The following is a 15,953-nucleotide window of genomic DNA, read 5'->3' as shown; positions in this document are numbered from 1 at the left end:
TTTATTTTTTGCTGTAATGTTGGGAAGAAGGAAAATAATATAAAGAATTTGCTATGAAACTTTTTGGAGAGAGCTGATATAAAAAATGTATACAGAATTGTTAACATTCAACTTTAGTGAGTTGCTTTCAAGATATGTAACACATTTTATTATTCAGATTGACACCCAATAAGAAAAACAAGCATATAATTATGCAATGTGTTGGTTTCTTGTCGATTTACGATAAGCTTTTATAGTTGTGTAAAAGTTGTAAAAATTATTGAAATTGGTCTCGTATCTTCGATAAATTTTTCAAAATTACTGCAGCGTTATATTATATCATTTTCAGAGAAAGAGAGAGAGAGAAAGATAGATTAAGAAATGAGAGAGAGCAATAAAACTTTTTAACTGCTTTGGAGTAGCGGCTTGGTTCTTAATATTAGAGTGAAAAATTTGAAACAAAACCCAGCCTTATTTGCCTACTTACTTGCAACCGCATAGAATTTATTATATTGACTATGGGTTAATCTGTGATTAAATTAGTTAGCCAGTCATCATAATAAATTATTATCATATTGCAGTTAAATTTAAGCTTATAATAGGTAGAATGTGTTGTTTATTTTGCTATTTGGTTTTGTTAATCGTTTTAATCGTTTATGTTTGTTTGTAACACAATAAAGAGATTATTTGATACAAATTTAACTATATTAATATGAAATCTGTAACAATAAAAATACGTATAAAATGAAGGAATCGAGTTAATAAAAAAAAAGAATGATAAAGGTGAACTTGATCAGCTAATTTACTTCCAGCAATGCTTATGGTAGTCGTTATATTGTTGTAGAATATAAATAAAATACATTTAAATAAAGAATTCTAAAAAAAGAAGATTATTTAATACAAAATAAATGAATCAATTAATATAATGAGTAATTATGTAGATAAAGTAGGAATTTATTTGAGTCTTCATACCTTTAACGTATGAAGATCGCTGCATTTATTCGCTTTATGAAGACTGTCATGGGGACATCACAGCCAAATTTTAAATTCTTTTAGATTACATCTGTAATTTTTGGGTTTTTCAAGCCTGCATTTCACAGTAGAAGTGAACGAAAAATGAAAATTCGTAAACAAAGCAACTGATTAGCTTGTCTTGGCTGGTGCTGCGAAAACAAATGGGTTAGATACGTGAGCTTGAAGGGTTGACAAATTGAGAACGTAATATTGATTAGCGTAATGTATGTACATACATATTATGTTATATGGGGTGTGAGAGCACTTGAGCGACTTTTGGAGCTTTCCCTTTGGGCAATCAAACAGACACCGACAGCGCCGCCGTCGATAAAGTGCCAAAGAACTAATGCCCTCTTCAGGGAATCAGAATCGAAATTGGAATCGGAATCGGAGAATCAGTGAAGTCATCATCGTTAGTAAAGTCCGTGCAGCACACCTGAATAGATAATAAATACTCAGTCAAGGCAATTGAATTCAACTTGTGTCGTCGATATTAACAATCTTATCGAAAATACTCAGATTTGCCATATAATTTTTCCAATACGCTTGTGATAAGCAATTTGCTATAAATATTCGACTTAGCACTGCTTAAGAATTAGTCGAATTTCAGTAGACAAATAACCAAATACACAATGCTAAAGGCAATCACACTTCTGGCCGTTATCCTGGCCGTCGCCAGCGCCGAACTTCATCGCGTCCCTGTGCTCAAGGTGGAGAACTTCGTCAAGACACGCGGCAACGTCAAGGCTGAGGTGGCGCATCTGCGTGCCAAGTATGGACTGCCCCAGACCCGTTCCGTCAACGGCGAGGAGCTTTCCAATTCGATGAACATGGCCTACTATGGTGCCATCACCATTGGCACACCTGCCCAGGACTTTAAGGTGCTCTTCGACTCGGGTTCCTCCAACCTGTGGGTGCCTTCGAATACCTGCGACAGCTACGCATGCGAAGTCCACAATCAATACGACTCGAGTGCATCCTCCAGCTATGTGGCCAATGGCGAGAGCTTCTCCATTCAATATGGCACTGGTAGCTTGACCGGAATTCTGTCCACCGATACCGTCAATGTCAATGGATTGTCGATCGCTAGTCAGACCTTTGCTGAGGCCACCAACGAGCCCGGAACCAACTTCAATGATGCCAAGTTCGATGGTATTCTCGGCATGGGATATCAGTCTATTTCTCAGGACAATGTTGTGCCTCCCTTCTACAACATGGTCTCCCAGGGACTTGTCGACAGCTCGGTCTTCTCCTTCTACTTGGCTCGTGCTGGCACCTCCACCACCAATGGTGGTGAACTAATCTTCGGTGGCTCCGATTCATCCCTGTACTCGGGAGATCTCGTCTATGTGCCCGTCTCTGAGCAGGGATACTGGCAATTCGCCATGGCTGGCGCCTCTGTCGATGGTTATTCGCTGTGCGATGACTGCCAGGCTATTGCTGATACCGGCACCTCTCTGATTGTTGCCCCTGCCAATGCCTATGAGCTGCTGAGCGAGATCCTGAATGTGGACGATGAGGGTCTGGTCGATTGCTCCAGTGTCAGCTCGTTGCCTGTGATCACCTTCAACATTGGCACCGGCAGCTTCACCCTGGAACCATCTGCATACATCATTCAGTCGGATGGCGAGTGCCAGTCGGCCTTCCAGTATATGGGCACCGATTTCTGGATCTTGGGCGATGTCTTCATTGGACAATACTACACTGAGTTCGACTTGGGCAACAATCGCATTGGTTTCGCTCCAGTTGCTTAAGCAATTAAACTATCAGTGATAGCAAACGAAAATGAAATTATATATAGAACAAACATTTTGGTTCTAACTGTTTGTAGTTAGTTTTGTGTTTTGTGCGCATAAATTGTTGTAATATCATTTGGACACCGTTTTTTTTTAGTTAATTGTGTGGGAGTTTAGAGCTCTTATGGGTATTTCTTTAATTTGTATTATTGCTGGAGTCGAAAATGAAATTTTTTGTTCCCTATAATATATTTTGGGTGGAATAGTATATAATTGGTATATTTCAGTATTTTTTAGGTGTAGCATTGAAAATAATTTGTTTATTAAATTGTACACAAATGGCATAGCTTATGGACATTTATGTATTTTGTATTATTTCTTTTGTTGTTCTCTATGGTATATGGTATGTTTTGAATGTAATAGTTTATATTTGGCATATTTTAGTATTTCTTGAAAATTATGTGTTTATTTCATTTAATTTAAATGACGAAGATTGATATTTATGGATATTTCCCCTAGTTTGCATTACTGATTTAGTTGTAAACGGTTTTTTTTGTTCTCTATGGTATATATTGAATGTAGTAGTATATATTTGGTATATTTCAGTATTTTTGGTACATCTTTCAAAATTAACTGTTTATTAAATTTAGTTAAATGACAAAGCTTATGGCTATTGGTATTTTTTGTTCTCTTTTATATATTTGGTATATTTAAGTATTTTTGGTATATCAATGAAATTAATCTGTTTGTTAAATATTATTTAAATGCAAAGCTAATGGATATTGCTCTATTTTGCATTATTGCTTTAATCGAAAACGGTATTTTTTTATTCTCTGTGGTATATTTTGAATGTAATAGTATATATTTGGCATATTTTAGTATTTTCTGGTGTGGCATGCAGTTATATTTTAACGATTATCCCCTTTTGCCCTTGAAAATTATATGTTCATTATACTTGATTTGCATAGCAACGCTTATGTTATTTATCGGAATAATGAATCATCCAAATTAACTGGAACTTTACTAATGAAACTTGATTGGTAATTATAGAAATCGACTCCCCCTTTCTCTTTCTGCTTTTTCCTTGCTATTTACCTAAGACCTGCATTTTTAATATAATTTTTGCCATTCTTATCGTGCTATTGTTTTACTCTCTCTTTTACAATGACGAACTTTCACTCCTGCCCCTATTTAAATCGTGATGCCTGCATGAAATTTTTGCTGGGGGTGCTTTGCGGTTTGCAAATTATTTTTGCAATATGATTGTGATAAGCAATTTGGTATAAATATGCGAATTGCAAGTGTTTTAAAATTAGTTGAATTCCATAAGGCAACATTCAAATACATAATGCAAAAAGTAATCACAATTGTGGCTGTTCTACTGGCTGTGGCCAGCGCCGAACTGCATCGCGTCCCTTTGCTCAAGGTGGAGAACTTTGTGAAGACGCGTGGCAACATTAAGGCCGAGGTGGAACATCTGCGGGCAAAGTATGGACTGCCCCAGACCTCTTCTAGTAACCACGAACACCTTTCCAACTTCGTGAACATGCAATACTATGGTGTCATCTCCATTGGCACACCAGCCAAGGACTTTAAGGTGCTCTTCGATACCGGTTCGTCCAATCTGTGGGTACCGTCGAAAAAATGTTCGAGCTACGCATGCAAAGTGCACAATGAATACGACTCAAGAGCGTCCTCCAGCTATGTTGCGAATGGCACGAGATTTTCCATTGAGTATATCAAAGGCAACTTGTCCGGATTTTTGTCCACCGATACCGTCAATGTCAATGGATTGTCCATCGCTAATCAGACCTTTGCTGAGGCAACCAACGAACCCGGAACCCACTTCAATCATGCCAAGTTCGATGGTATTCTTGGCATGGGATATCAGTCTATTTCTAATGACAAAGTTGTGCCTCCCTTCTACAAAATGGTCTCGCAGGGACTTGTTAAAAATCCAGTATTCTCTTTCTATTTGACTCGTAATGGCACCTCCAGTAACGGAGGTGAATTGATCTTCGGTGGTTCTGATCCGTCGCTGTACAAGGGAAATCTCATCTATGTGCCCGTCTCTAAGCAGGGATACTGGCAATTCACCATGGCTGGCGCCTCTGTCGATGGTTATTCGCTGTGCGATGACTGCCAGGCTGTTGCTGATACCGGCACCTCTCTGATTGCTGCCCCTGCCAATGCCTATGAGCTGCTGAGCGAGATCCTGAATGTGGACGAAGAGGGTCTGGTCGATTGCTCCACTGTCAGCTCGTTGCCTGTGATCACCTTCAACATTGGCACCGGTAAATTCACCCTGACACCGACTGACTACATTATTAAGTTCGAAAAGTATTGCATGCCAGCTTTCCAGTATATGGGCACCGATTTCTGGATCCTAGGCGATGTGTTCAGTGGAAAATACTACACTGAGTTTGATTTGGGAAATAATCGCGTTGGATTCGCTCCAGTTGTTTAAGCAATTAAACTATCAGTGATGACAATTGAAAATCATATCTAATGCATAATAGGTAATTTTAAGCTGTGTCCAAAATTGTGTTCAATATGTCATATAGCTTTGTGAATATTTAATTTTTTTTGTATTGTTTCACTTGTTGAAAATTTCTTGGAATTTAATACTTTATTATTATTTTTTTTAAAAATCTAAATATACAAAAAATATATTAATTTTCAATAAAATGATTACCACAAAGCTTTTTTGAGTTTCACGATTTGCAGTCCCGCGTCATAAAGAAATTTGGCTTCTTTAAATGTTGCAGAAAATATCCAAAAACATATGTATGTATATGGCACGGTTGCTGAATTAAAAATAAAGTAAACTGGTGGACTGCTATTTGAATTCGATTTTTATAACCGCTACATAAATTGTATGAGGGTATTACAGTTCAGCTTCAACAATTAATTTATGTGTCACACCGATTAGATATAAATTGTAGTAGTTATTTAAGAAGTCTGGTATATTTTGTACGCAATGGTATATTTTGAATGTACTATATTAATATACCAAATATGGAATTCGGTATATTTTGGTATATTTCAATAGTAGACCAATAGACCAGTGCTACATCAATATACCGAATATAGAATTTAGTATTTTTTGCGGTATGTGGTATATTTTAAAATTAATACACTGTTTTGATTATGTTTAAATCGGGTGGCGGATATCGCACAGTCGGGCACACTTGACAATAGCTTTCTTGATAAATTTTAGAAGAATATTTTAGACTTGATTTCTTAATACCTTACTTCCGCATTACCAATATTCGTTTACTATTTAATTTATAGTGTATCAGCAATTATACAAGTATAAAGAATTGCACAACTATTTAATTTGTCATTTATTAATGTTACTTTGAAGATAACTCGTGTTGAATTTTCAATTACTAAATGAGTTTTAGGTAAACAATTGCTTTTCTAATGTAACTCGATTAGTTTTTAAGTCTCTTTCTCTTTGTCCTCTGTCCCTTACACTGCAAATAAGATTTAATTTTCTTTTTGTTATCGTTATCGCGCTATCATCGTCATCGATGACGAAGCTTCTTCGACCGGCACCTGTATCTATTACGGGTGGGAATTTGTTGAGCGTGCTTTGTGGTTTTGGAGGCGCTTAAAATACCATCACAGTGACTACCTTTTAAGTTTTCGTGTTCGTGTTCGTTTTCGATATAAACAATCTTATCTATGTCAGATTTGCATTCGATTTGATTGATTTCCCCAAACACTGATAACAAAAAGCACTGCGGCTTTTGTTCACGCCGTCTGCTCTATAAAATTGTGTGCCATCGTCGCCAGTGGTTTCAGTATCGAGGTGTACTATATCCAAACGATATGCTGTTGTCGAGGGCATTATTACTCATACTCGGCAGCGCGGTGCTGCTGTCCGTTGCTGTCGATGCTGCTGCTGCTGCTGCAACCAAATTGCATCGCATGCCGTTGCACAAGAAAGTGAATCCTCACATTAATCGGACTACAATCATGTCCGAAGTGCTAAAGATGCGTAATCGATACGTAACAAACTTGGATACGGTCCAGAACATCACAAAGGGAACGGCGACAACAAAGGCATCATCGCAACTGAGCGAGGAGACGTTGTTGAACTCAAATAATATGTATTATTATGGTGAAATAAGCATTGGCACACCGCCGGTCATGTTTATGGTGCTGTTCGACACGGGATCGGCGAATTTGTGGGTGCCATCATACAATTGCACGAATGTGGCATGCTATGGCGACGATAACTATAATCCCAGCTTATCGTCGACCTTTGTGGCGAATGGCGAGACCATTGAGCTCACCTATGGAACGGGTGGAATTACCGGTGTTCTCGCCTCCGATACGGTGATCATCAGCGGACTAACGATAACGAATCAAACATTTGCCATGGCCACCTCTGAGTTGGATTCTTCATTCGAGGACAAGGATTTCGATGGCATTCTGGGCATGGGATACTATTCTTTGGCCGCGGATAGCGTCATGCCTCCGTTTTACAATATGTACCAACAGGGTTTGATAAGTCAACCGGTTTTCTCATTCTATTTGGCAGACGATGCCACCTCGAGCTCGGGCGGTGAACTCATCTTTGGTGGCTCCGATCCGGCGTACTATTCCGGCAATATGACGTATGTTCCCGTCACCGTCGAGGACTATTGGATGTTCACCGTGCAGAGCGCCTACATCGCTGGCGTTCAATTGTGCAGCTTGTGCTCCGCCGTGGCTGACACGGGCACCTCGTTGATTGTCGCACCCAGGGCTGCGTATGAAACGATCTTTACTTTGGTCTCCAGCGATTTGGATGGCTCCGTCGATTGTGACTCGATCAGTTCGCTGCCCATTCTCAAGTTCAATATTGCCGGCAATGTGTTTGGTGTCCCACCATCGTCGTATATTATCAGCTCGGATGGGGATTGTTCGCTGGGCGTTTCGGCTGCCGATGGCATCGACTTCTGGATCTTGGGCGATGTCTTTCTGAGGCAGTACTACGCGGAATTCGATTTGGGAAACAATCGAATTGGTTTCGCCTCGGTTCAGGGACTACACTATACGGATAATGGCAGTTCGGGATTGGTCAGCGGTTCGGCCTTCTACTGCATTCTTCTCACTCTTTTGAATATCCTGTGTTTCTTTGTGAAAATGCGTTGAATCTTGTAGCTAGCAACAAATAAATTATACACATTGTTTTTTTTTTTTTTCAAATCAAAGCTGATTGCTTTTAATTACTTTATATTAAAAAACTAGTAAGGAAGCTTCAGTCGAGTGTGCTCAAAATATACCATAGAGAGTGTGAAATATGTCAAAGCGGTATTATTTTTAAAATATAACAAATTGAATACAAAAGGATATGTTTGGTATATCAATATACTCCGACCTTCAAAATAATCCGAATATACCATATTTCCAATCAAAATAGTGTGGTATTATTTATAAAATATACCGAATTAATTTATCCAAGGCTTTTTTGGTATATCAAAATACTAATACATTGAAAATACACCGATGAGTACAAAATATGTCATATTGTCAAATAAAAAAGTCCAGTAATATTTGTATAATATACCAAATTAATATACCAAAGTCTATTTTTGGTATAACAACATACTTCTACGGTCAAATATACCATAGAGTGCAAAATATGTCAGATTGTCAAACAAAGAAGTACGGTATTATCTATAAAATATACCAAATTAATATACCGATGGCTATATTTGGATTGATATACTTCATTTTCAAAATATACCAAAATATGCCAGATTACCTAACAAAGCAGTGTGGTATTATTTATAAGACATACCAAATTAATATTACAAAGTCTATATTTGGTATATCAATTCAAAATATACCAAAAAGTATAAAATATGTCAGATTGTCAAACAAAGCAGTGTGGTATTATTTAAAAAATATACGAATAATATATCGAAGATCACATTCGGTATATAAATATACTGATACATTCCAAATATACCATAGAGTGGAAAATATACTAGATATTAAACCATTTCTTAAATAAGGATTATTAAAGTAATTTTTCATCTTCATACTCCTCTTCCAAAATAATTGAAGATAAGGTTGTCAAGATTTTTCTTTTATATTAGTATCTTTAAACTAGTCTCTAATACTCTACAATCAAAATTTAGTAAACTTGAATGTAGGCATGTATATTAGAGACACAAATTCCTATGGTTTTGCAAAAGATGCAAAAAGTACGCAATGATAAACAATGTTTTCTTGTGGATTACATTTAAGCTTGCGGCTCAGCTGATTGAGTTGCATCTGGAGCAGAAACCGTTGCACAAGAACCACACAAAAAAAGGAAGAAAAAGCCAACTAAGATACAAATGTTTCCTTGAGTTCGTTGTTGGAGAGTGCGCTTAATTGGGCCGCCAACGAAACGCGTGATTTATTGTGAAACTGCAGACGGCGAAGAATAAGTTGAATGTTACTTGAAGTTGAAGTTTAAGTAGAAGGAGGAGGTTGAGGTTGAGGTTGAGAGCTGAGATGATGATGAGCCGAAGATGAAGTGAACTGCATTTCGCATTATTTATGTGATGTTATTTTTTGTGCTTCTTTGCCCGGGATTAGGAATTATACGCAATGCGACGATGCCACAGGCAGTCAAGTGGCAAAAGGTTCTCTCAAGGCTCCCACACACGTTGCAAAAAAAACCAAAAAAAAAAAAGGAAAAGAAGTAAGAACAACACACAAGCGAATGGACTCTTTGTTGGTGGGCTGGTGGATGGATGGATTGCTGGAATCAATCGATCGATCTCTAATGAGCGTTGGGCTTAATAATAATAACGAGTGCAATTGTCTCGAGGAACTCGAGAAGCCGTTCGCTCGGCTTAAAATTTATTGGCCAAGCAATTGCACATTTCGACGCTCATCAAATACCAATAAAATATCATTTGTTGTAATTGGAAGCATGGGACGACGACCACACGATCTTGACCCACAGTTCACCTTTCGACTGCAAAAGTTTGACTCTTGGTTGTTGTCGGTTTCGATTTCGATTTCGATCTCCATTTCGCATCTCGCATCTTCATCTTGTTTTGCTTCTCTCTCTATCTCGCTTGGACTCTCTTTTTACTTGCTGCAATCTGTCTCATTAGTTGGCAAAGCGCTTGATTTATTGTTAAACTTGTTGTTGTTCCTGTTGTTGTTGTCAATAAATCACATTAAAATATTTGCAAAAAAAAAAAAACAACAACACAACGACTAAAGCCGGCTCAGCGTCGGGACATTTAACCAATCTGCGGCTCAGCTTGACAAATCTCTAAACGAAATCAGTTAACAACTTAACTAATGATTATCGATGTGCAGCAACAACAGCAACAACTTGTTGTCGATAAGTCCGACCAACAACTACTTTTTCGTTTTTGCCTCTTCGCGGCAATCAAACACATTTTACGCACACACAAACATTATTGATAACAGCTTCGTTCGCTCGATTCATCTGCATTTTCAGCATACGCGTAGTGTATGCCCAAGCACAGCCAAGCGAAAATGTTAGTAGACGATCAAGTTGAAAAAAACTAGATGGTAAAGTTTTCTGAGTTGCGGCTAATCAAAGATCTTTGCGATTTTTAAACTATTCTTACTATTTATTTAACATATTTAGCAAGTTATTTCCATTAATAATTTAACTATTGGTAGTATTTTTTAAACTGTTTGTCAAATTTAACAAAAATATACATATGTTATACTATTTATAGATTACATACAGATTCTTTTTATAAACTAAATTTTCCTCCTCATATATATTCAAAGTCGATGAGAGATTGCCATAAGGTAAAATTCTTTAGATTAAGGATCGTAAACGAATATCTGAGACATAAAATCAAATAATAATCATTATTTAACGATTTATAATTTCTTCTTATAATACCAAATTTCCTTCTCTTTTTAATGAAAGATTGTGATAAAGTAAAATACGTTAGATGAAAGATCGTTATCAAATATTTGAGATATAAAATCAAGTAACAATCATGTTTTTATGATTTATAATTTACTTTATTTAAAATTTGTGAATTTTTAAAAAATTAACTTGTAATTATTTACTAGTAATCTTAATAGTCAATTAATAAGGTAAAACTTAGAATGACCTAGAGATAGAAAAAATCGATATTTCATCTGGTAGACAATTACTAACTTTTCTCAACTGGACAAATGGCAAATCTGTGTTGGACTTTGACAAACAATGTCGGCAGCACACAACATCTTCGATATGTATTTGCTTATTGGCAGCTAAATATGCGACAACCCTAAAATCTTTAACTCTAGAGTGAGAGAGAGAGAGAGAGAGAGAGAGAGATCGCCTTGTGTATTTTCAAATATGCAAATTAAATGTAAATAAGTTTGCAACTATTTGGCAAACTGCTTGGCATATGCCAGTTGCATTAAATAAGAGAGAGAGAGAGATTGATAGAGAGAGAGAAGAGAGGAAAGAGTAACGAGACAGCGTTGCCAGATGCAAAGTTACTGATAAAGTTAACCACGTTGTTGCTGTTGTTCTTTCGCAGTTCTCAGTGCACAGATAAGACGAGTCAAACAATTTCCCATTTGGCCTACGAAGAAAGAAAGCAAAAGGGGGCACAGCAAGCATGCAAGCAAATTCAGAAGCAAAAGCACAACCGGGGGAAAAAAGCCTAATAAGAAGCACGTCACATCTGATAAGAAAAGTCAATCGATAAATTTTGTTAAGCTGCGCTGTCGAGCTGCCATCGCTGCTGCCGGACTTGCCAACTTGTCTGCTGCTGTTATTGTTGTTGTTGTAGTTGTTGTAATACATACTTAATTGTAAAATTGTTTATTGTAAACGCAATTAGTAGTTTGGGGTTCACGGCGAGAGAGTGCGACGTGTGAGTGGCGAGATAAATCAAAAAGGATAACTGCGATAAGGCGCGACGCCAATTCGCTGCGGTTCAGGGAGCTTTCCATACCTCTGTTAAGCGTCGAAATAAAGCGAGGGTATCTTGAGAACTTGGCTTCAATAAATGATCATTTATTTGCTATAGGTACGAAGGGCAAACTTTATTCTAGAATTGAAATTGGCAAACAAGTTTAATAGACTCGAGAATACTACTAAAAAGAACTTAAGATTTATGATTTAATTTTACTATATAGAATATTTATTATTTACAAAAGCAATGTGCAAATGATGAACTAGGAGGAATAACAAAAAAAAAAAAAAAAACGTTATGTAGTTTTGTTCCCGACGCACTGCTATTTTAAAGTTTACAGCTGTATATTATATTTGAGTTGGCAGTTGCTATAATTTTTGTGTTTTCAAATAAGTATTTAACAAATTTAACAGCCAAATGGCTTTATTTTTATATAACTTGTATGTTCTCAGAATTTCAGGACTATCGGCATAAACATATAGTACTAAAAGTACATAAATTTCATATAAATATTATGATGAAGCTCTCAGTAGATTATTTATTTGCTTCAATTATTAACAACTTTTTTGCATTCTCTATGAAAGGAAAGCTTTATTCTTTTTTATAGTCAAGCAAGTTTGATAGTGTCGAGAATAGTACTAAAATAACTTAAGAGCTGTCGACTATTTGTATTTTACTATATTAGAGTTGATAGTTGCAATAATTTTTAGGGTTTTGAAATATGTATATATTTTATTTAAAATTCTCATAAAAATGTAGTACTAAAATGACAAAAATGTCGTATAAAAAGCAGGATAAAGTAGTCAGTAGATTATGTATTGAAGTTGTATGAAAAGTAATGAAGTTGAGTTGAACTCGTGAATAGTTTTCTTATGCATTGTCTACAGCATAACTCCTAGTCTATCAGTTCCTTTTATATTTGCTTTTTGGGTCGTTCGTGTAAGTGATTACAGTTTATGAGTTATTGTTGTAGCTGCTGCTGCTGTTGTGGCTGCTGCTGTTATTATTGATATTATTTACTTTAATCTGCTGCATCGCGCGTTGTGACTTAATTGCAATGAGTAAAAGTTTTTGGCTAACCCCTTAACAGCAGCCACCTTCAGCTCCTTGTGCCGCCTCGTTGCATGTGAGGCATGAGGCATGAGGCATGAGGCACGCATGCGGCACACTTTTGTCGAGATACCAAGCAGAATGTGTAATTTGTAGCAATTTTTGGCGGCAAGCAACAAAATGTTGAAATGGTCAATGAAAATTGGGTCAAACTTTTATAGTTGACCGCCATAAATGAATATAACTTGCTTTGCCACTTCCCTCAGTTGCTCAGTTGGTCAATTCAAGTTTTCTCGGTGGTGCCACAATAAAAATTTTGTTTAATGAAAGTGTTTTTCATGCGTTACTTTTGCAGTCGAAGAATTGGAGTGATGGCTTGATTGTGGCATCCCTTGGATTATGATATACTTGTAGTGTATTTTGGTTTTTTTCTTTGGCATAGGGATCATTCCACGATCGATTATGACGCTGACGATGACGATTACGATTACGATTATATTACGAGTTCAGACCCTTGAAAGCGCGTTGAATGCTCGCAGAACATTTTTTTTGGACTGGCACTTTTATTTTACCTTGGCATTTATGGCATAATTTTGGTCATCATTTGCTGCCGCCGTCTTTATAGCACTTCACAAATGATCGCAAATGATCATAATCAGAACAATGATGATGATGATGATGCTGATGCTGATCTACATCAGTAGCAATGATCGGTAGCAAGCTTTGCCCCAGGGATTAAGCGAATGCACAAGTGTTTTTATATAGTATATCTTATGGAATTTCAATTTCAGTTAGGGAAAGTTTTGTTGATTAAAGTACACACATATAAATAAAGGTATTTTATAATGGGCAGCAGCACTTTAATTTAACGGCTGTCATATTCATTGAAGCGCTGCCAAGTGAGAGTGAAACGTAAGAATCCATTATATAAAAACTATAAAATAAATTTTAGAGCTGTAGCAAAATCATTGACAATCATTAAGCAGTATATGTATGTATGTCTGTAAAGTGAGGTTCTTAAGAATTCTAAAATAATATTAATTTAAAATACTTAACTAATATTAGTAGCTTATAATACTACATTTTCTTTAGAATTTAGGATATAGTATTTTATTTAGTATTTTTAAGATATTATTTTTAAAATACTAAAATAAAATTAGTGGTGTATTGTAAAATCATTTTATTTTATTTTATAGTTTTTTTAGTATGAAATAAATCTAGTTGAATACTTAGAGTTAGTATTCTTAACACGAGTGGGGTTGTTAAAAATACTAAAGAAATATGAGTTTATAATATACTGAGGTTCTTAAAAATACTAAAATAAAACAAAATAGCTTATACTAAATACTAAAATAACACAAGCTATTATATACTAAATGATGAAATATCATGATTATATAATATACTGAATTTCTTAAAAATACTAAAATAAAACTAGCTATTTTATACACATAAAATGAAATTAGTTTATAATAACAAATGTTACTTTGATATTTTTAAAAACCATAGTATATTAAAAACTAATTTCATATTAGTATTTTTAAGCACCTTAATATAGTATAAAATCATTTAATTTTAGTATTTTTAAATACCTTCGTACTCTAACTCTAAGTACTCAATTATTTACAATGCAATCACATTTATTTAAGCGCTCTTCTCTATGATGATAAATAGTTTATTTCACTTGTTTATTGTGGCTAATTTTGTCACTCTTTTGACATGGTAATGTTATACTTCAATGCTGCCCAATATGTTAGAATATCAGTCGCTGCAACTGTTCATTTAATAGCTAGTCTTCTCGATTGCCCTGCATTATGCATATGCGACTCTCGATCACAAAGTGAGCTCTTAATTTAATGGGAAAGCTATAAAATCTGAAGCTGAACTTGCAGTGACTTTGACAGTTTCACAATCTCTTTTAGATGCGCTAGTATAGCTTGAGCTTATCGCCTTGAAATCTGATCAGATCATCGGCGGCTCGTTAAAATCTCCCACAAAATGCGCTATCAGAAGCGATGATCAATCTAGGCGGATATTGAGATGATGAGAAACGCGCTTGATGTAATGCTCCTGCCATTAAATTGAGAAGCATTTAAAAATGTGGCATAAATTAGCGCTTTATCAAGTTTTATCTCATTAAGCCGCCAAGCGCAGCTTGAGAAGGCCAAAAGGACAGCCCCCCTTGGACAGTTACGACTCAGGTTATCGAGTGACTTAATTAGCATGCGAAAAATGCATTGGGTATCAATCAAAAAAAATACAACAGACTGGGCAATTTTCATTCAACTTTCTTTTTGCTTTTTTTTTCGGGTGGAATTATTGATGCACAGCAGCAGCAACCAGCAGCAGGCATAACTGGAGGCAAAAGGCAACGCGCTGCTAATTGAAATATTCTTAATCAGATTTTATTTCGCAAGCGATTCGCTGATGCATTTAATCCGCAATTACTAACCAGACGCGAGCGATACGCTCCTCAGCTTCACGGCAACACATGATTGCCAGGTTGGGATGACTCCCAAGAATATACGAAGCCACGGTTCAATTTAGCGTAAAGAAAAAAAAAACACAAGTAACAAAGCTACAGTGAAGTGTGCTCGACTGCGAGATACCCGCTAGCTAATTCAAATTAAAGCAAAACAGTGCGACATTATTCTTGAAATACTAAAAAATATACAAAATGATACATGTGGTATATTGCTATAATATTTTTATTCTTTAAATATAAATCAAATACTAAAAAATATAAAAAGTGTTATATATGGAATATTAATATACTATATACTTGACATGTGCCAAATAATATACCAAAATACTACAAATATACCAAATTGTATATGTGGTGTTATTTATATAATGATATTAATCTTGAAATATGCCAAAATAATATACTTAAAATATACCAAATACTATAACCATACTATAAACAGTATACCAAAAAATACTAAAAAAAATATATATACCAAACGATACAGATGGTGTATTGATATACTATTGTTTTTGAAATATACTAAATTAATATACAAAAATACTAAAAGTATATTAAATGCTACGTATGTTACATCGATATAGTACTAATATACAAACACAATATACCAAAAATACTAAAATTATACTAAATGATATATATGGTATAGTGATGTAATCCTATTAGCCTTGAAATATAGCAAAATAAACAAATATACCAAATGCTATAATACTACATTCAAAATATACGAGACAGACGGACATGGCTATATCATCTGTCTGTTTACGCTGATTTAGCATATTTCTA

The 15,953-nt window shown here is 35.7% G+C and overlaps 4 protein-coding genes and 1 long non-coding RNA gene across 5 annotated transcripts in view; 4 read left to right on the top strand and 1 right to left on the bottom strand.

Moving 5' to 3' along the window:
• Positions 1-15,953, bottom strand: part of LOC133847805 (ubiquitin-conjugating enzyme E2 H) — a 158,371-nt gene that overhangs the window by 83,587 nt on the left and 58,831 nt on the right. The gene's annotated exons all lie outside the window — the stretch shown is intronic.
• LOC133848277 (uncharacterized) overlaps positions 1-15,953 on the top strand; it is a 79,588-nt gene that overhangs the window by 53,984 nt on the left and 9,651 nt on the right. The gene's annotated exons all lie outside the window — the stretch shown is intronic.
• Positions 1,586-2,864, top strand: LOC133848567 (lysosomal aspartic protease-like). The gene has a single exon (XM_062284190.1). The coding sequence runs from the start codon at positions 1,626-1,628 to the stop codon at positions 2,745-2,747; it is 1,122 nt and encodes a 373-aa protein (XP_062140174.1). The 5' UTR covers positions 1,586-1,625; the 3' UTR covers positions 2,748-2,864.
• LOC133849140 (lysosomal aspartic protease-like) lies at positions 3,965-5,285 on the top strand. The gene has a single exon (XM_062285038.1). It carries the CDS (start codon positions 4,018-4,020, stop codon positions 5,194-5,196), a length of 1,179 nt encoding a protein of 392 aa, XP_062141022.1. The 5' UTR covers positions 3,965-4,017; the 3' UTR covers positions 5,197-5,285.
• On the top strand, positions 6,538-7,924 carry LOC133848907 (pepsin A-like). The gene has a single exon (XM_062284646.1). It carries the CDS (start codon positions 6,567-6,569, stop codon positions 7,875-7,877), a length of 1,311 nt encoding a protein of 436 aa, XP_062140630.1. The 5' UTR covers positions 6,538-6,566; the 3' UTR covers positions 7,878-7,924.

The sequence above is a fragment of the Drosophila sulfurigaster genome, chromosome X (assembly GCF_023558435.1).
Source record: "Drosophila sulfurigaster albostrigata strain 15112-1811.04 chromosome X, ASM2355843v2, whole genome shotgun sequence".
Classification (NCBI taxonomy): domain Eukaryota; kingdom Metazoa; phylum Arthropoda; class Insecta; order Diptera; family Drosophilidae; genus Drosophila; species Drosophila sulfurigaster.
Note: the sequence above shows the minus strand (reverse complement) of the source record. Positions and strands in the feature narration are given on the sequence as shown.